The sequence below is a fragment of the Macaca nemestrina genome, chromosome 19 (assembly GCF_043159975.1).
Source record: "Macaca nemestrina isolate mMacNem1 chromosome 19, mMacNem.hap1, whole genome shotgun sequence".
NCBI lineage: Eukaryota > Metazoa > Chordata > Mammalia > Primates > Cercopithecidae > Macaca > Macaca nemestrina.
The window spans coordinates 12,763,906-12,786,243 of record NC_092143.1 but is presented as its reverse complement, the minus strand read 5'-3'; the positions used below and the strand labels follow the sequence as shown (position 1 = coordinate 12,786,243).

General features: G+C 38.1%; 1 protein-coding gene across 3 annotated transcripts in view; it reads right to left on the bottom strand.

Annotated features, from left to right (window-relative positions):
• The window catches only part of LOC105476964 (dermatan sulfate epimerase like), a 39,965-nt gene extending 18,069 nt beyond the window's left edge, over window positions 1-21,896 (bottom strand). Inside the window, exons 1-3 of one of the 3 annotated variants that reach the window (XM_071085212.1) lie at window positions 21,479-21,896; window positions 16,097-20,629; window positions 10,882-11,889 (exon numbers count right to left, since the gene is read on the bottom strand). In XM_071085212.1, coding sequence (XP_070941313.1) covers window positions 16,106-19,774 — 3,669 coding nt within the window. In that variant the 5' untranslated portion in view covers window positions 19,775-20,629; window positions 21,479-21,896 and the 3' untranslated portion in view covers window positions 10,882-11,889; window positions 16,097-16,105. Of the gene's footprint in view, window positions 1-10,881; window positions 20,630-21,478 lie in introns of those variants that run through there. The other 2 variants (XM_071085213.1, XM_011733262.3) reach the window with 2 other exon arrangements.
• Window positions 21,897-22,338: the final 442 nt, after the last annotated feature.

The window sequence follows — 22,338 nt, the reverse complement described above, 5'->3', positions numbered from 1 at the left end:
TGTTGCAGGGCTGTCTAGCGTTCCTAGGCTAAAGAAGGCTATGATATGCCTTACAAAGAAAATACAAGTGTTAGATAAGCTTCATTCAGGTATGAGTTACAGTGCTGTAGGCTGTGAGTTCAATGTCAAAAATCAATCAACAATATTTATTATATAAGGTGTCTTTAAACAGAAACACTCATGAACCAAGCTTATTGACTGATTGATAAAAATTTAGTGATCAAAGGCTTCCAGGACCCTAACCCTGTACTTCCCCAGGAGCAATGTTCACTAATTCAGTGTTTGCAACAATATGACATAAGTACTGCAGAAAACAAGAAACAACTGCGATTGGACTACTACCTGCATAATGTAGTGGATTCCCCTCCACTACACAGTGGAATCCCCTGGATTGAGCATTTAAAAAATGCAGATGCTGGTTACCCATTTTACCCCCGCCACCCCCAAGCCACGGAAATCTGAATCTGTGGAGGTCTCTGCTTTGATGGTTTTGAAATCTCAAGTAATTCCAGAAATTTTTCTTTTCTACAAAATTATACCTCAAGAAAATGGAAGTTGTTGATTGAAAGGCTCTTTTCAGAAGAGAACATCATCTGGGATGTTGCTCTTCTCTCCTTCCTTCCAGCTTCCTGGAATGCAGCAGTGATGATTTCAGCTCTACTAGCCTTCCTTGCTCATGAGGCAATCTTGAAAATGACAAAAACTAGTTTATTTAATTTATCTTACCAGCTAGTACCTCAATTCCAACAATGTTGGATGCCACGATGTAAAATCCCTTTTACAGTGTTTCCTAAGCCTCATATTCTCATAGCCACTTTACCCTCTATAATCAGTCCCTTGCATGCAACCTTATCTTTTTTTTTTTTTTCTTCTGTCATCTCACTCACTCCTAGGGAAAACACAATCTGGCTAATCTAGCTTTCCGTTTTTCTACACTTGCATGTGTGCAGCTGAACAGAGCTGGGGTAAAGCAGTTTTCTTACATTAAGTGAACAGCCATTACTTTCAAGAAGGCCATTAGAACTGTCTGACAATGGTACAAAATTTCCCCTCTCCATACCTTTTACTCTCTTACTCTCCTAGATGACTATACCTCGTTTTCTCTTCTCTAGCCTCCAAGACCTCTTCCCCCATCTTTTTTCTCATCTATTGATTCTGCTTCCTATTTCATTGAGGAAACAGAAGTAGTAAAAAGAGATAAGTAGAATAATATATTCAAAATGCTGTAAACCTTGGACTGTAGGTACAGCCAACTTACCTTGCAAGAATGAATGTCGTAAAAAGACACATTTTAGGCCAACAAAAATTGAGAAAATATTAAAGATGCATTTAAGGCAGAAAAAAATGAGCACAGAATAAAGGCTTGAGCAGTATGATGGTACAGAAAGAAAAACATAAACATACGAATAAATATACAAATACTGGATATATAAAAGAGTAATAATCACTTTTCATTTTTCTATAATAAGCCCTGAAATAATAGATACAGGATGCATTGCTTTTAATAAAAGGAAGGGAGGCATTAATCATCTCAAAATAATTCAAAAAAGAAGTAAACTGAAAAAGAATATATTAATAGTTAAAAGAAGTATAGACAGAAAGTGCATACTAATTATAAATAAATCCATGCATATCAATAAACACTCCAGATAAAAGACAATGATTAGAATGTCAGTAAAAATCCAGCTATCTTCTATTTACAGTATGTATATTAAAAACATCAGGCCACAAAATGTTTGATAATATCAAAATGAAAAATTACATCTCAAACCAATACTAAACAAAGTCCCAACATACTGAAGATAAAAAGTAATAACAAGAGATAAATAGTACTATATAAATTTAAGAATAACTCAACCATGAGTTTCACTGGAATTCAGAAAACACTTAGAAGGTTTAATGGAGAAACTACATATCAAAATGTGTGGAAGATAAGCAATATGATTTAAAAGGTAAATTAATAGCCTTAAATTTGTATAGTAAAAAATAATAATAATTTTAAAATGAGAATAAAAAAAAATAGCTCCTGACATTGAGGAGCTGGCCTGTTACCATCAGCCAGGCCCCAATATCCTCTTGTTAAACATGAACATTTCACAGAACAAAGCCACTCTGTCACCACAGTGATCAAGACAAAAACAAAACTACGCCATAATCATGTTTGAATACAGAAAAAGTATAAACATTTTCTAAACCACAAAATAGTGCACATTCCTGTCTCCCGGTTAATATAAGCAATGGCTACTTTTTCATCAATTACAGCTTTAGCCTCTCTGTACTCATGTCTCCTTCCACATAAGATTTATTCATATACCCAATCATAGTACTACCCCCACTTCCTGAGAGTAGCTAATCCAGAGAAACGCCACACTTCTTAAATATCTCTCACTACAAGAAGCAATAAATCCAGCTTATTCCTGGTGGGTTTTCACAGGAGGACACTGACAAAAAAAAAAAAAAGGATCATATATCTAATTATCTAACTAAAGAAGATACAAAACACAACATCAAAAGCAAATTAGAAAAAAATAAAATAGAATGAAATAGGTAAAATCAGACGTCAGAGTTAATGCAACAGCAAATGTACACAAAAACAGAAGCCAAAGTTAATGCAACAGCAAATGTACACAAAATAGAAGTTAGAAACAAAGTAAAACTAAAAGTTAACTTCGAAAATACTTATATTATTAAAGGGAAACTCCAATTAAATAATAAAAGGAAATAAGGCACACATGTTCAATATTAAGGATAGAAAAAAATATGTAGGGGTGAATAGAGAGGCAACAAATATGCATTTTGAGTAAATTTAGGTCAATAAATGTGGAAAAGGACAGACTGGTAAATAGAGTAAGACCCCATCTCTACAAAAATAATTTAAAAAAAAAATCTAGCCAGGTGTGGTGGTGTTCAGCAGTAGTTCCAGTTATTTGGGAGGGTGAAGTGGGGGAACACTTGCGCCCAGGAGGTCAAGGTCACCCCACGCAATGTAGCCTATGTAACAGAATGAGACCAAAAAGACAAATTCTTAAAACTACAACTTGCCAAAACAGACTTACAAAATAACTATGTGAGCTAAATAGAATAAGCCTATAAGCACAAAATACAATTTTACACTTTGTTAAAAAGCTTCCCACAAACAAAATACAATGGTCAGACGGCTTTACAGATAGGTTCTAACGAACATTCTAGTATTAAATCATTTCAATCTTATGCAAACTCTTCTAAAGAATATAAAAATGAAAGATTTCCAACTTATTTTATGTGACAAATATCATGTTGACTTCAAAATTAGGCAAGTACAATATGAGAAAAGACAATTACAGGCAAATCACAATTACAATTGTGGCTATAAACATCTTAAACTAATCATTAACAAAGAATATTCAGCAAACTATACAAATATAATGAATCACTCCCAGGCTCATTTTATCATAGCAAACAAAGTTGGATTTAATCTCAAATAACAAAAGATTTTCACATAATGCATTACATTAACAGATAAAGGCAAGAAACCCATGAGAATCTTCAGAAGATGGAGGGAAAACATTCAATAAATTCATCATGCATTCATAAGATGTCACTTATCAAACTAGGAATAGAAGGGAATATCACATCCTGATAAGATGAACCTATGAAATACACACAATATCCATTTTGGAAAGTAGTGAAATATTAGAAGCACTCCATTAACATTATAAATAGCACAATACCCATTACAGCTATTACTGTATCTATTCAGTATTTCACAGGGGGTCCTAACAAATGCAGTAAGAATATTAAAAAGTTATAAAATTAGAAAGAAAATATAACTCTCAGTAATTACATGTTACCAAACCGTATACATAAATATCTCCAAAGAGTTTACAGGCAAATTGTTGAATTAGTAAGATTTAATAAGGTCCCCGATAAATATAAATACACAAAAATAAACTGCATTTTCTACATACTAGCAAGAGTTAGAACATATAATTAACAATAAATATAATCCACAGTAGTAACAATATATAAAGTGCTCTGACTTAAATCTACCAAAGGATTACCAAGTATTAAATAAAAGGAGACGAATACCATGCCCATGAATAGTGACTAATCACTGTAAAGAGGTCAACTCTCCCAAAACTGATATAATGAATTTAAAATTAAAATGCATTGTTCTTTGTTTGTTTTGAGTAAATGTGCAAACTAATTCTAAAATGCATATGTAAGAAGAAAGGCTTAAGAAAATCCAAGACAACAATGAGAAGGAAAATAAAGATTCATCTTGCCAGATTTCAAGGCTAACAATAAGACTGTAATAATAAAGAAGTGTGGTATTGTCATCGACGTAAACAAATTTGCCAGTGGGATAGAAGAGAAAGTCCAAAGTAGACTCCTACAAAATACAGAGACTTGATATTTGGTAGAGATGGCATTGAAGGTTAGTGGGGGGAAAAACGATTATTCAATCTTTTTAGTTTAGGGCAACAGGTTATTCTTACCAAAAAAAAAAGTCAGAATAGACACAACAATTAATATAAAGTAGATTAAATACTTATAAATGAAAGACAAAATATGTGGCAGACGGACTGTAATATGCCCCCCAAATTATCCCCATCTCCTGGTACTTATGCCCTTGTGTAGCCCCCTCCTTCTGAGTACAGATGGGACCTATGACTTTCTTTCAACCATTAGAATGCAGCAACTATGATGGTTGCCACTTTCATAATTTATGCTACATTGTTGGCAGAGTTTCTCTATTGATTCTCTTCCTAGCTTTAATGAAGCAAGCTCCTATATGGAGAGGTCCACATGGAAGCTACTAAAGGTGGACCCCAGGCAACAATCAGAAAAGTACTGAAGCTTTAGGTCCAACAATCTACAAGGTACTGGATCCTGCCAACAATCAGTGAGCTTGGAAGCATATGCTTCCCCAGTTGAGTCTCAGATGAGATTGCAGCCCTAGCCAGCAACTTAATTGCAGCCTTGTGAAAGACCCTAAAGCAGAGTACTCAACTAAGTCATGAGTTGACCTACAGAAACTGTGGGATAATCAATGTACATTGTTTCAAGCCACTAGGTTTCTGGTAATATTGTTAGGCAGCAATACATAATTTTTAAAAATGCTTACGAGAAAACATAGGAGAACATTTTTAGGGCCAAATCTCTTGAGGAAAAATTTTTAGTAAGATATGGTAACAGTATACATAATAAAGGAAAACACTGACATATTTGATTACTTTCAAATTATATCTAAAGCTATCACAATGGTCACTATACAAAAATCAAGAAAATATAAGCCAAAAAGTTATTGACAATACATATAACCAAAATAGGATTAGTATTCATAATATATAGTAAACTTCAGCAAGTTAATAAAAAATAACTGAATAGAAAAAGGGGTAAAAGAAATGACCTCAATTTCACTCCAGAGAAGAAACACACATGGTAAAAGTAAAGACTATATGTGCGAATTTGGGTGGGTGTGTGGGTTTGGATGGGTGGGTGTATATGTGTACATGTGCACACACACTTGTGTGTATGTTCTAAGTCATTACTGATCAGAGGAATGTAAATGAAAACCATAATGTAACATTCTTTTATCCCACTAGACAGGAAAATATTAAAAATTCTGTAAATGTCAAGTGCAGAAGAGAATCTAGCACAGAAACTAGAGTGTTAATTTATACAGACAATCTAAAAAATAATTTGGCATTGTCTATAATAGTTGAGGATGTACATATCATATTAATCCAGAACCTTTCAGCTCTAGATATATATGCTGAAAAGGAACATTGGGTGTGGGAGGGAAGGTTCTTAGCACAAACAAACAAAAATACTAAATTCCTGTGCATGTACATTATGGAACATACTTAAGAATTTTAACAAAAAATTACTTGAATTTGCAAAAATTAGAAATATACCTAAAATCTATCAAGCAGCTAAAAGATAAATAAGGTATGGCATGTTCCCACAATGGCATATTCATGTAATGAATCACTACCATGGTGAAAATATGTGATCTCCACCTACAAACATCACATGTATTAGACAAAATTTTGAGCAAAAAATAAAAGCAAGTTGGATACTAAAAGGTACAGTGTGTTACTGTGATGGTTAGTATTAGGTGTCAACTTGACTAGACTGAGGGATTCCTAGACGGCTGATGAAGCATTTTTCCTGGGTGTGTCTGTGAAGGTGCTGCTAGAGGAGATTGGCATTTGAGGCAGTGGACTGGGAGAGGAAAACCCACCTTCAGTGTGGGGGTGGACACCATCTAATAGGCTGCCAGCAAGGCTAGAACAAAGCAGGCAGAAGAACTGGGATAGACAGGTTGCTAGCTGAGTTGGCTTGCTCTCTTTCTTTCCCTGCCATGTCACATACTCAGCTTCCTCTCCTCCTGGCCTTGGATATCAGACTCCAGGTTCTTCAGCATTTGGACTTGAACCAGCAGCATGTCAAGGGTTCTCAGGCCTTCAGTCTCAGACTGAGTGCGGCACTGTTGACTTCCGTGGTTTCGAGGCTTTTGGAATTGGACTGAGCAATGCTACCAGCTTCTCTTTCCCCAGCTGGCAGATGACCTACTGTGGAACTTCCCCTTGTAATCCTATAAGCCAATTCTCCCTAACAAACTTGTCTTATTGGTTTTGTCCCTCTGGAGAACCCTGACGAATAGAGTTAGTATTAAAATAAAGTTTACAAACATGCAAAATCATACAGTATGTTGATGAAGATAGAGCTACATATGGTGGAGCTATAAAGAAGAACAAGGAAATGATAAATACAAAATCCAGGACAGAAGTTACCTCTGGGATGGTTGGTGGGAGCAGACGATGTGAAAATGGCAAGTCAGATGGAGGGCTTAACTACTAATATTAACTATGTATTTCTTAGAGTGGTTGGTGTGTATACTCATGTTCATTTTACTACTATCTTTCATATTACATATGTTTCATAACATTTTGTAGAATGTGTGAGTATATGAATTCTAAATCTAAATCCCAGTTCTGGCCACAACAACGTATCAATATCATAAGGGAGGGCTTCCAAATTCCCAGCTAGGGTCAATGCATTTTTTTCATTGTCAATATATTAGTGCAATCTATTTTGCATATCCAAATGCCTACAGTTCAACAGAGAGGGGCAATAAATCTCATATATAAAAGAATCAACACAATAGTGGTATATAACTGCCTAGAGACAAGTAATGCAAGGATGTGGCAGCAATATCCAATAATAAACAATCACACACAAGGACTGACTCTCTATTGAGGGTATGTGCCCCATTAGCATAGTACTATGACACTCAGCCCTACTTCAGAGGTGCACTCTCCCACTCTCCTCACTGAAAGGTTGAGTTTCTGACTGGAGGCTCTGGAATTTGCTCCTTGGTCCCAACGTACAAGCCACGAAAAAGCAAGCATTCAAACTTACAAAGCACCAACCAAAAGATGAGATACTGTAGAATTTTACCGCAACCCCAAAAATAAGTGTGACTAGCCTGTGACTTAACAGAAAAGTTCATTCTACGTAGATGTAATAGTTTTATATTGATACAATCCTCTGTTATGTATGGTGTTAAAGTAATATATACATATACACTGATATGTCATTTGAATATACTTCCTCCAACTGGTTTCAGTTTATTCTATCACAGTCAGTGGAGTAAATGTAATGTTCTAAAACATGTTGAGCTTTATGTATACTTAAGTGGAAAAAATTGAAATGGAAAAATACAATAATGCAGACAATCACAAATACATGTCTATCAAAAGAAGGTATGAATGCAGTTATGCTTAATGTTATGCAAATGGCACCTATGGCCGGGCAGGGTGGCTCATGCCTATAATCCCAGCACTTTGGAAGGATGAGGGGGTGGTTTACCTGAATTCAGGAGTTTGAGACCAGCCTGGCCAACAGGCAAAACCCCATCTCTACTAATACAAAAAAATTAGCTGGATGTGGTGGTGGCTGCCTGTAATCCCAGCTACTCCAGAGGCTGAGGCACAAGAATCGCTTGAACCTGGGAGGTGGAGGTTGCAGTGAGCTGATATCACGCCACTGCACTCCTCCAGCCTGGGTGACAGAGCGGGACTCTGTCTTTGAAAAAAAAAAAGACTTGTGACGTGGAATAAAACTGAATGACAGCATCAGACTTGAATTCAGAAATGTTTATATCTCAATATATCTCAGAAGTAAATATACTTTGGAAAAAGACAAAATAAGGCTCTGAAAATGAAGACATTGAAGGTGAAGTGAAAGGCTGAATAAAATTGTTTACTGAAATATGAACATTAAAAAGACAGTATTTCTAAATCAACATATTGAGTAATTTTTATTTTACAAGTTTATGCAACTCAATTAATACAGTAATTATCAAAATAGGTGCCTGATTAGTATAGATATCTACATATCTTAACTATATATGCCCAAATTATTTGAAAATATTTTTAATATTTTCTCACTTAAAAACAGATGCATCACATTTTATATTGTTTCTTCTCTTTGGGCATATACTATAAGAGAATAAAAGTAAATATACCTCTACTGCCTCTCTCTCTCTCTCATCAGTAAGACAAGAATATTGGAGATGGTCACAAAGAGGAAATAATTACTATAATTAATTTACATACTTTTTGAAAATTCTTGCTTCAACTTTGAGGGAGTTTACTGCTAGAAAAATGAAGATTTAAAATTAAAAAACATGCCTAACACCTCAGAGTTAGTAGGGTATTTGTACTTATTTCTAATTCCAAAGATCACATTAAATATAAACTTGTATATATTACATTTTCAATGGTAATGTCCCCCTTCAAATTAGGATGGAAATGGGGGAAAGATAAAAACAAAGCTTGTGAAAAACCCACCAGTACAACCTGCTGATTGTAAAGAGAAAACCTTATGCCTCTTAAGGTAATGAAATTTTAAGTTTGTGTGTGTGTATACAAGTATGTATCTTTTTATTCATGTGTTCAACAACAGGATATTTTAGATGGTTTTATAATTACTGTTAGGAAAAGGTCAAAATAACAACTGGATATGTGTACATTTCAGTTTACTTCGGTAAATCTAGAGAGATAATCAGAAGTTAGTTGGTGTACATAAGCCAACTGTAAGCATATTATGCTCCAGTTAGCATTGAACTAGCCAGGGTGCTCAAACTAATGCTTAAAAAAACAGTAAAAACTTTACATTTTGTTGATGTGGGGTTAACTTTTATTAGCTATATCCTTTATATGAACTTATATTTTAATGAGTATTTCCTCAAAGCAATTTCATCATTTCTTGGTTGTATTGTGTTTTTATACATATAAATCTCCCTTCAATGTTAAGTGAAATATTGCATTGAAGCATCAAATTTAAATGGTTCATAAAGTTAAAATAACCATATTTTAAAGCTGCAAGCAATGTAAACAAATCTAGAGAAAACCTAATCTTTTGGAACAGAGTGCAGGAATGAACATACCATTAAAACAACAAACAAACAAACAAAAAACAACAAACAAAAATCAATAAAACTTGGCAGTAATTTTTCAGTATAGTACAAGGGTTTGGAGCATTATTCACATCATGCAATGAACAAGGTAAAAATACTTATTGTTCATTGAGGGGTGTCAGATTTTAATGCAAGGATTGAATAGTTTATGTTTCTCATTTAGCAAATGAGAAAAGTGACAGTAATAGGGGCCAAACTGACTTCCAAAAAGAGAAACAAGGAGTATTAAAGATGTTGCATGACCATGAATATTTCCCTTTTTAAACTGTAAAGAATAATGTATGTATCCCGAGGTCAAAAATAGAGCAGAACACAATGTATTAGAGGACACTGGCTTATCTAGGACATCTGAAAACCTGAGACATTAGGTGAAATTCAACATCAGTGTTAATACAGTTGAAAGAAAAATTACATTCAAGAGTCAGCAATACAGAAATCATTTAAAGAAATAGTATAAAATAGAAAGAGCAATTGCCATGTACTGTGAAACAGTATCGGCTTAGATTATAACTTGTCTTTCTGTTCTACCAAGTATCATCTTCCCTAATATTTCAGTCTTTTAAATAGTTTATACAATAATTAACACACCATTGTTATTGGAATGATTCTCCTTGAGTACTTTATTTTCTGTGTTCAGATTTAGGGTTTCTCCTTTCTTCCCATTTCACGCCTTCCCTCCCTCCTTTGTTTCCTTTCTTCTGTGATTATTTACAAGACAGGGAAAAGAATAACAGATTGTTGTTTTTTCCCTAAAACAAACTCTATTTGAATATATTTGATCAACTGTTAGTCACAAAATTCACAGCATTCACTTCTACTTGGTGTGGGCTCCTTTATGCTGGGAAATTTGTGAAAAGTGGAAAAGGAATGTTTCTTTTTAGTTCCCTCTTAACTGTCAGCTCCATGGAGGTACAGCCCATGTATACTTTGTTCACCACTGCATTCCCAGGATTCAGAACTGTGCCTGGCACTGTGGATCTGGAGGTTCTTAGGGAGGGGGAGAGAAGGAAAAGAAAAGCCTGACAGAGCCTGAGTCAAATACACTGAGTTGTCCATCTTACCGTCATTACTAGCAATGGTCTATACACAGGCCAGTCAGACCACACTCAGGCTTTCTCTTTCTCTCTCTTTCTCTCTCTCTCTCCACGGCATTCCTTGATATTCAAATACAGACCAAACTTGGGGTAGTTGAGTGAGTGGAAGTTGCAAGAGTGAGTTTCAGTGGTTTTATTCTATTTGCACTTATGGATAACACAGAATCTCTTTTAGAAGATTGATGGGATGTGCCATGAGAAGTATATACTCAAAACCTAGTGGTGATCTCTACTCAAATTTACCTATCATAATTCCCCCTAATTAATTGATATCTTAGAATGTTAGGGAATCTTACCTCTGGAAGTAGTGTTATATTCCCTTCTATTAAAAAAAAAAAAAAAATCTTCAACGTGCTAACCTTGTGCATCACTTTAGTGACGTATACCTCAAGCAACTTGCAAGAAGTTTCTTCTTTTTCCTTATAACCACGCTGTTTCAGAAATAAATAAGCCATGTCTATTATAGAACAGGTACCACTTCCTGGGGTTTTTCCTTGGGTGGTAATCACTACCTTGCATACCCCTCCTCTCGCTCCTTCTCTTTCTGATGAATTCCTAAGACTTTCAAAGTCTCTAGAGAGACTGCCAGTTCCTCAATGAGCAGATTCATAGTCAATTGACTTTTATGTTCTTCCTTTATGCTAATCAGTACCTTGACAGTAGATACACTGATTGGTCCTTTTATTCAAAAGTATCCATTCATTCAAAAGTAACAAAAGTATGGTGAACAGTCAAATTAATAATGAATTATAAATCCATCCAAAATTCCTTCAAAAAACTTTTGAATTGAAAAAACATATGCCTAAATCTTAGTCAAACCACTTAACAGCTGATTTACTTTGGACAAATCACTTGACATGAGTTTCAAACATATATGTAAAACAACTACTTGAGAGAGTTGTTGTGAGGATTGTAATGATACACAAAAACCTTATGATTCAATATGCAGCACATATTAAGTGATCAATTCATGATAGATCCTTATCCAGAGTAAACCAATTATTGACAATTCAGTCAACATTTAAACAGGCAGTTAACAGTCCACATGTTAACTGTCTTGATATCTTAGAATGTTAGGGAACCTTACCTCTGGAAGTAGTGTTAAATCTCTTCTATTTAAAAAAAAAAAAAAAAAGGCATCTTCAATGTGCTAACCTTGTGCATCACTTTAGTGATGTATACCTCAAGTAACTTGCAAGAAGTTTCTTCTTTTAGTGATATCATGCCTGAATGAAGATCTTACCAGTGGCAGGAGGGGCAGATGTAGAATACAGATGCTTGATAAAGGTACATCATTACCATTTAGAAAGTTGCAGTCAGGGCCTGGAATTAAGTTAGGGGAACAGAGACACAAGAGTCAGGGGTTGGGGAGGTGGAGAACGACCAAGTTCAGTTGCTAAAATTGTGGATTTGGGTATCAGTATTCAGTCTGCCCTGCATTTTCCAACTGCTGGTTCCTCAGCTCCATACAAAATCTTAACAGCGTTACTCAAAGACCTAAGGAAAAGGGTTATGATAAAATTATCCCAATCATAGACAAGTTGCTTTTAGCTTTTTATTTTTGTATTAACAGGAGTCTTATTATACATAGGTCTGATAAAACCGGTTTACGATCTTCACTCTGTTTCCAGTGCTGCATAACTGGATAATGTGTGAAGGAAAAACAACGACGAACAAAAAAACTAATTGCTTGGAAGACTTAGCTGAATCTATCCATGAAAACAGAATCAATTAAACATGTGTGCGTTACTTGGACTACATACAAATAACCCATATAAATGGTAGCTCAAACATCTCAAGTGTTTCAGAGAATGTTAGAATCTATTGTTTAAAGTGTCTATCGTCGTCTATGCAAAAATCCAAAGTCATCTGGATCTTTAAAAATTACATGGATAATTTTTCTTCCAAAATGAAGTGAAATCATGATTAATCAGAAATATTAGACAATTTGGTCGACATTTAAATAAGCGGCTAATAGCCCACATATTAAGTGTCTTGATATCTTAGAATGTCAGGTACCCTTGCCAGGCGTGGTGGCTCACACCTGTAATCCCAGCACTTTGGGAGGCCCCGGGGGGCAGATCACGAGGTCAGGAGTTCGAGACCAGCCTGACCAATGTGGTGAAACCCTGTCTCTACTGAAAATATAAAAATGAGCCAAGCATGGTGGCATGCACCTGTAATCCCAGCTATTCAGGAGTTTGAAGTAGGAGAATCGCTTGAACCCGGAAGGCAGAGGTTGCAGTGAGCCGAGATCGCACCACTGCACTCCAGCCTGGGCGACAGAGTAAGACTCCGTCTCCCAAAAAAAAAAAAAAAAAGTTCGGTGCCCTTACCTTTGGAAGTGGTGTTATACTGCCTTCTGTTTATGTTTTTTCCTAAATTAATACATGAAAACTTTTTTTATTTCTGATCAAAGTTAATCAAGCCAAATGAAGCAATTCAAAAATTATCATTAATATTTACTCACTTATAATTGTGATATACTTTGTATACCAAGAATGCCTAGGATATTTGGTGATGTACAGAAATCACTGCTGAACAATGATGCCAACCAAAAGTAAGTGGTGGAGGAGGTTCTTCTTTGAATACATTTGCAGAGGGCAATATAGCAAGACCTGGGAATTCTGATACAAGGAAGGATTGTCCCATTCTTGTCAGGCATTTATTAGTTATGTTTACACCTAAACATACATATTCTTGCATCATCTCTTTGTTAAAATTTAAATTTTAAATTAAATTCTACAAATTAAATTTATGCAGATTTAGCTGCTTTCTCCTGAGCAGATTTTCCTATTTCCTATTCCCTCTGAATTTTCATTAGAGTAAATTAAACTCTGAATATGAAACTTTTCATTTCATCCTGAGTAAATCTATGTTGTCTGAAAATTTAAAAAGCCAATTACCATTATATTTGTTATTATTGTCAGCAAAATTATTAAGTCCTTTCAAAATTTTAAAATGTCAATCCTATTATTTTAATAAAAGCATTTATCCCAATTAGGCCTATGTATGGGGAAGTTAATGTAGAAAAAGATGGATTTTACAGATGAGAAATTTTATAATTATTTCTTTCAGAAGTGTCAGATAGTGATAATCCCTCTTTTAATTACTTTAAAGATAAGAACAAAAATAAGAGTAGAAGCTACTTAAAATTTTCCTAGATCACCCTAAGAGTGCAGGACCTGGGAATGTGCTGGGAGAGTCAATCCCCTGGGGAATTCAGTTTCTAAGGCAGGGATCTCAGGCACCATCACATGCATACATATCCAAAGGATGTGTCACCCGCTCACCCATACATAACATTCCTTACAGGACAATCTGTGAGTAGACGCTTTCTCCAGCAAACTTTCTATTTTAGAATTAACTAAATAGTAGGGTTCATGTCTAAAATTTTCCCTTGGGGTGGGAGTAGGTGAATACAGAAACAGGCAAATACAACTGCATTGCCACGTGGGAGTGAAAGCTAGGATACATTGTAAAGATCGTTTTGGTAAGCCTGTACCTTTATTTTGCTCTCAATGGCATGTTCCCATATTCATTCTCAATGTAACTCATTTTTTTTCATTTTTTGTTACTCTTCTTCCCCTATTACTCTACATACTCCATTTGGCCTTCTCCTGCCTACAGGTACACTTTTGTATTGTCTGTACAATGTTAAAATAAAGGAAGCAGTAGTTTCTGCTTTCTTGTTTGCTACCTGCACACAATTGTAATTCCTACCTTGATCAGATCTAATACTGCTAACAATCCAGACTTTTTATATGTGATCTGATTCAAGATCACATATCCTAGGAATTGAATGTAAACACTGAGACTCTGACCAATAATGAAAATAGTGTTATCACCCATGTAGCATGCAGTATTCATGTAGATATCATCCAAGTAGCATTTTATATGCTTGCTGGTAACTCTCAGATAGAAAGAATAACCTTTCTTGAGAATAATAGTGTAGATTCAGGTCTTCGGTGCCCTCTCAACCTACATTCACATGAATTTCACTCATTTTGACATTACAGAGGGATGATCATGAGAGATATGGGAAGGAAGATGTGGGGGAGGGGGGGCAGTCTCCATTCACACTATAATGGAAGAAAAATGACAGCCCAGTTAGGTTTAGCTGGAATGTAACATATCCACAGCTTTATCACTCTGGAGGCACATTTTGCCATAATAACAAACTACTGAGGAAGAACCACTTTTATCTAGGTCAGAATGACACACTCCCAAGTGTTAGAGAGCTTGAGGGAACTACGGTTTGAAACATCAGGAAGAAGACTGCAATCTGTACAGAGATTTTCATCAAGTCTCGACACTGCCTTATGTTTTCATCCAATACATTGTAATTACTCCACTGGCTTATAATGGCAAAGCATTTTGATTTCAGATCCTACCAAAATAAAATAAACCACACTTTATGACGACTACATTTATAATAAGATGCAGATGGTAAAGGAAACAGATGCCTCTGACATCATCTCCCATTTGCTTTCAACTTTTGCAGACACTGGCAGTCTGTAAACTCATTCAAAGGGATGCAAGATAAGTCAGGCAGTTTTCCAATTCTGTTTCCAGTTTAAAAAGACACTGCGGTGGCAACACTTTGAGTCACAGAGTGTTAATTCCAGAAAAATAAATTTGATTCTAAGTCTGTGTCAGTCTTTACTGCAAAATTAATCATCTGGGAGGAAAATGCCCCACAATATTGGGAGTTTAGCAATTAGTAACTACTGATTGTTTTGCTTGACAGTGACAGAAAGGATAGGGTAGGAGAGATGTGATGGTGAACAGCTGTAGCTTCAGGGAGGACAAAAAGTGAAAGAAGAGTTTTAAACATACAACCATGTCTAAAATGATCTACCAGCCCTTGGCACCCAGATTTTTCCTTATTATTTCTAAGTAAAAAACTTTAAGGAGGCTTTTAAAGTCAGTTTCTGACCTCAGAAAAACATATTCATTCTGTATTTCCATCTGTATTTCCCAGAAGAAATCCTACAGTTCTGATAGGAGCTTTCACCATTTCCTCAGTGATATCACTGCACATTATACACAGTAAAAGAAATTCTTTTCTTTTTGTGCAAGGTAAGTGTGTCAGAAGACCTTTTCAAAAGGATAAGGAACTTTTGTAGTCCATCTTGAAAGCAAGAGATGCGTGGTAAAGCAGCAATTGCAAGGCCTTTAGCAGTGTTGAGGTCTCTAGATATATTAGCACAGTTACAGATGAAGGAGAGTTAGACAAAAACCTTTAAAATGTTCCCCATCTCCCCTGATCCCCATGATATAACTTCATCTACCACTCTGTAGCAGAAACTTTTTAGCAGACAAAATTTTCAGAAACAAAGGCAAGGGAGGTGATGGCATAAAAATAAATCCTGCTAGGCCAAATATGGTGCCATTTTTTAAAACAATCTCTCTGTGCAAATAACACTGAACACACACACACGCATACACACACAAGAATAAACAAACTCTTCTGATTCATATCCACAAAGTGGGTTGGGAAGTATTATTAGTGCAAATTTCTGCTGACCTGCAGCATTTAGTCCATAAACTTTGGATATCCTAGGCGATCCATTAGTGTCCAGCAGATGTTTTCAATTAGTTTAATTTCATCTCTAGGCAAGTTCTGTTTCCAAACATTAGTATTAGTTGGTGATATTTCCCCTTCATAGGGAAGGTAAAAAAGGTTTGTAGAGGTGGCAAACAATATTTGGTTTAAACTAGCAGGAGACAAAGGAATTCCAAGAAAGGCAAAAATCCTTTCAGTAGTTTTCTGAGGAAAATGCACAATATCTTCAAACTTGACCAGCTGGTAGCTAGTAGGCAGCAAATCTGTATTTATTCTCAAGGCTGCTGCTGTATTTGCCAGCCACAAGTGAGACAACAGGGACACTGCATTTGATTTGGATTTTGATAATTCTTTCCTCAATGGTTCATACTCGAAAGCATAACCCGAATTTAAGTTACATTTGCCTTTACCTCCCTCTATTTTAAACAATTTTGCTAAATGCTCTGGTACATTCTTCAAAGAATAAAGACTTGGTTTACTATTGTATAACATTGAATAAATCCATGCCCGAGGGTCTCTTACTATGTACAATGCCCTCATCGAAGCTCCTAAAACTTCTTGAAAAAAATGAAGCTTTAACGTCCAGCTCCCACTGCTTAAACTGAGCACAGGACGTGCACTTGGGTAGTAAACCAGGTGTCTCCTCAAAGCCCTAATATATTCAGCATCTCTATCAAAGGCGCCTTTCATTTGACTTCTTTGTTCTGGCAAAGACTCTCTCCTTTTAAATTTTCTTTTTTTGTCCTTATTCATTGCAATATATTGGGCCAGTTTACCCCTATTGGGTTCATGCAGATGGATGTTTTGCAAATGTAATTTTGTGTCCTGGACTAAAGACTGCAACCAGCCTCGGAGTAAACGAAAATGCCCACTGCGGATATCTGACACCTTCCATTCACAAGCATCTACAAATGAGTCGATTTCAAACTCAGTTTCAGGAATATCAATGTAGGCCGTAGGAACCCTGATGTAGAGAAAATCACTACTGTTGAAAAAAAGCTGTTTGAGAATTTCAGCTCCTGAACCAGGAAGTGAGGTAATGACAACATCAGGAAGATCCACGTGGTGCCCTTCAGAAGACAAAGACTTCTTGCTTCCCTCGGCCTCTGTCCTTGTCCATTTTGCACAAATGGGCTGACTACAAGTGCTCCACACATCCAGAAGCTCAATAAACCACAAGGCAATAACCAGAATTAGTATCCATCTCATTAGTTTTCTAAAAGAAAGGTAAAAACGCCATTGGAAAGTTAAAATCACCAAGCTAATGCACAAAATTAATCCAACTGCTATATTAAATTTAAATCCAAAGGGGAAAATAATCCTATCATGTCTTACAGGCTTTACTATTGCTTGAGTGCCCACACCAAATCGGGTTATTTGGCCTTGATCAGCCACACTGGCAAAGCCACCGAATCCCAGATAATTGAATCTTGTCTTCAGGTTATGGTAATCAGTTACAATAGAAACAACATGTTCGGTATTATTGACATTGAGAGAAATCTGAAGTCCAGAATCGGAACTCTCAATAAATCTGCAGCTGGAAACATTGATATATGGCCCATAAAAGACATATGCAATTCTTGTGATTGTGGATTCCATCTGAAAAGTAACATTAACAAATTGAGTCCACCGTTTTTTAAATTCAGCGGCTTGCTCTGCTTCCTGTATACTGGCCATGGGACTATTGCCATGATGATCAAACCAAAACATTTTGTAGTGTGCATCCCACACATCCATCATGGCACCATTATACCTATTCATAAACTTATATGGGATATATTTAAAATCAATATCCAAATTATGAAAGAAGGCACTGACAGAATTTATTGGGGAATCTTCTTGCCTCTCAATATGATCAACAACTAGCAGAGTTTGGGAATTTAAGAGGAGCAAAGCACGATATACACTTTTCAGTCTCATCGCTGAAGAATAAGCAGACACGGCTTCCCCACTCACAAATATCATTTCCCCATGTTGAGAGGCAGTGATAATTTCCCCAGCTGCATCACCAACCTCCTCACCAGTCCACTTAAGCCACTGTGCACATTCTCCCAGTTGACCTTCCCAGGGCTTATTACACTGGCTTGAGGGTGATGGAGCAAACACCAATACATTGTTAAGGTGGCTCAACTTGGGTCCATAGAGAGCTTCAGAAACAAATACTTGTCCATTGGGGGCAAAAGTAAATGAGTTCTGATCTGGATGCTCATGTCCTGGGTTAAAGCTTCTCCACCCATCAATCCAGGAATATGGCTGAAAATGAACTATGTCATACACAGCTCGTCCTCCCAACTTCCCAGATTTAAAAGACACAAAGGTATTGGTCTGTGTGTTTGGCAACCCAGCCCCATAAGTAACCACACCCCAGTTAGGAAATGTGTGTATTTTTGCAGTACCATATTCAGCAGGCGGCTGTGGTGTGAGCTGGGGATCATACCAGATGTATTCGGTGTGAAGAGTACTCCACCTTTGGGCAGTTGAAGGAACCATCGGTCCATCTTTAGGTCGGTGCTTTCTAATTTGCTGAGCTAACCAATTTCCAGCTCCATTCTTTAAGATGAACTTGTCCAAGAAAACTAGCTGGCTCTCTGGACCATAAAACCAATTATAATTGGAATCTGCTATACCCACAGTTCTTTGGAAGCCAGGTAAAAGGGTGGCATAATAGAACCAAAAGTGCATCTTTAACCAGTTATTATCCAAGTTGTTGATATTAAAATGGCGCTGGGCCAGAAAAACATACTGTGTGATGGATTTAGCTGTGTAGCTTCCATAGGCCACACCTTCATCCAAAGAACCATCAACAATATGATTTAATAGAAACATTGTCTTTTCCATTACATCCACTACAGCCTGTTTCCATATATTTGCTTTAGATCCTTTATCTACTCCAGTTACCAAGGCCCCTGTGAGTAATGCTATCATATTAGTGGCTTGGTGGTTATGGAGAAGCTGTTTGCCCCATGAGCGGACCTTGGAATATTCATACATTTCCTCAGTAATAACCCATATTTTTTCCAGGTATTTTTGTCTTCGATGATTATCTAATAAGTTACATAAAAAGTCAAAGGCAGTGGCAAAACCTGTTAAGGAATGGCCAATTGGAACCTCATCTCCTGGTGCATTCTCTACTAGCCAGTCTTTGTAGCCAACCATCCTGTCCATATATTCTAAGACAAATTCAAAGGCAACTTTGTCTTCTGGGCATAACAAACAGTACAATGCTAAAGGAGGAAGATTGTTACCATAAATTTCATTCCACTTGGCAGCAAAATCAGCATGCTTTGGTGGAGGTAGGTAGTACGTTGGGTTGGACAGCATAACTGTCACTGCACTTCTGATAGCTCTAAAAAGATGCAAATGGCTTGTGCGAGACTTTTGTCTCATTGCTTGGATTTCTCCAGCATCAAAATATAAACTTGGATGAAGCATACTTTTCTTCAGCTTTTGGTTGGGTCTGAAATCTTGCACTTTCTGTGTTTTAAACTGATCTATATCATCTGCGAAAACTGCCCATTCAGAGTAATTGCTCACAGATTCCTCAAAAGTAGATAAAGCAAACATCAATAATACTAAGAATAGTAAATGTCCTGTAAACATTAACGCCATGATCCATGGGGGAGCTCCTCCCTTAGGCATACATGTCAGATATGATGCTGAATGTGTTTCCCATCTGGTTAGTATAAAACATACAGTAAAGGCCTTGATAAAACAAAGACTGTAAATTTGATATGCTGTGAAATCCAGCTGACATTCAGTACATTCTAAGCAAGTGCAGTGGCCAGAAAGAGAAAACTTAAATTGTGTATCTCTGTCCCTGGCACAGTTTTGCTTCCAGTAAAACTTCGAAGAACGTTAAAATTTCTAATTTTTCCATAATACACAGGGAAGTGGTACAGTTAAAAAACACTATGAATTTAGCATTTACTTCCTTTACTTAAATCTATTTAACACAAAGACTTGGAACACACATCGTTAAAAAAAGAGAAAAAGCACTCCAAAATTCAAATTAAGAGTCATTTCTAACATAGAAAACCATCACTGGTGATAAGTTCACCACACATATATGATGCATTTGTGTATGTTTGCCCAAAGAAGATGATAAAGTACTGACATTCTTCGAGTGAGTGGACTCAGTTGTCATTCCTCTCAACGTTTTATACTTCTTGTCTTGTGAATGTTTTTCTTCCATTTATGAGAAAGAAACATCCTCAACAAGTGATCAAAGTCTTAGTTGGTTTTAAAAAATTCAAAATTCCTGCCTTCATTTCAAATATTTTTCAGGCTTACTTACTCATCAGCCTATTATGACAAAGAGAAACCATGTTCATATCTTCTTTTATCAGCTTCATGTGTATAACCATAAAAATGCAATCTCTTCAGCCACCTAGATACTTCTCGTCCAATCATGAAGTAACAGCCAACTGGGAAAGAAAATTCCCCTTTCAGCAACAGTGAGGTCTCTCTTCGGTTCTTTTTTCATGACACTCTTTTCTGGGGGTGGGGGACAAAACAAAAATTCTCTGAGGCTCCAGGTATGCTGAGAGTGAACATAAACTGAGAGCTTAAACATTCTGCAATCACTTGATAGAAATTTTAGAATCACAGTGAAATCTCATATTATCTGCAACCTAAGCTAGGGCAAGGGATTTTTTTCTTATCCATTTAAATGCACTTATTTGAAACCCAATGACCATCAGCACACGACAAGCAACTAATAATACAAAATATACAAGATTGAATTCTCTCGACAATATCTATAGTTTAACGCCACTAAAGTGTCTTTAGTCACTTAAATGTTTCTATTCAAATGCAGTTTACAGAAAGATGAGTCCTACTATCCTTGTTATTCCTTGTTCCCAAGGACCGAGGGACAAAAAACTAAAAGTTGAAAAGACCTTTATTTTAAATTCCGGGGGAAGGTTTAGCTTTCATGGGATCATAAGGTATCTTCCTAATGAGTACTACTCGGACCAGTCACTTTTCTCGGTGGGGGAACCGCGAATCGTGACCAGGCGCCAGGCCTAGGGGCGGTAGCTCCGTGCCTGGCGCTCACCTGTGGCCGCGTCCCTGTCCTCAGGCGGAGCCGCCAGAGGGAGCTCGGACCCCGGTGTCGGAAGACGCCTCTCCGTGCCCGTCCGCGGCTGGAAGAATCTAAGCAAGTTTCAGTCTTGGACAAGTCTCCCCTCTGTAGGAAACATTCAGGCTAGGAGTTTCCTGATCCGCCCCGCCTGTTGCATTTTTTCACTGGCGTCCTCCGACCCCGCCGCCCCCATGCTCCGCTCCCCGCTCTGGGGCTGAGGCAGGAGGGCCTGAGACCCCTGAGCCACCAAGTCCGCTTACCTCAGGCAGATCCGGACGGGGGCTCAGCGCCGCACTGGGCCCCAAGGGAGGCGGAGGCGGAGAGTTCCAGAAAACTGCTCTGCACGGAGGGCCAGGCTCCCGCGGGGCTCCGCGAGACCCCCGCGCCGTCCCCCGGGCTCCGACAGGCGCTGCCCCAGCTCGGTCTCCTCAGCCGCGCTCGGTCCCCGCGCCCCGCACCGCCCGGACACTCCCGCCCTCAGGAAACGCTGGACGCTCGTGGGGGCAACCCCGGATTGCAGGACAGAGACCAGCGGGCGGCGGGCGCTCTCGGTGGCGCCGTATCCAGCGCAGCGCCCGCGTCCCCAGGCGGTGGTGTCGCCGCGGCAGCCGATGCTCTGTGCCAGCTCCGGCCGCGCGGCCCGGGGAGGGCGAGAAACGGCGACGCGGGCCGGCAGGCGGGGGCGGGGCGGAGACAGGACGGGGCGGGGATGAAGGCGGGGCCTCAGGGAAGGCGAGAGACAGAGACGCGGGCTGGCGGGCGGGGGGCGGGACGGAGACAAGACGGGGCGGGGTCAGAGGCGGGGCTTCAGGGAGGACGGGAGAAGCAGTGAGCAGGGCGGTGGCGGGCGGGGCGGGGCCCACAGCAGGTGAGGCGGGGCCAAGCGCCGCGGGTTTCTAAGCGGAGGAATCTCTGGGCGTTTGCGTTCTGGTCTTGCAGCGGTGGCCGCGCGCTCCCTGAGGAGTCGAACTGGAGGAGGGGACAGTTTAGGAGTGCGAGAGTCTAAAGACGCTGCCAGGTTGGCATTAAAACCTTTTGGTTATCGGAAGAGGACAGCTGTATAATAGAGCCATAGTGGGGGCTGTGGGATTGACTCAAATGATGGGAGGAGCTGGAGTGG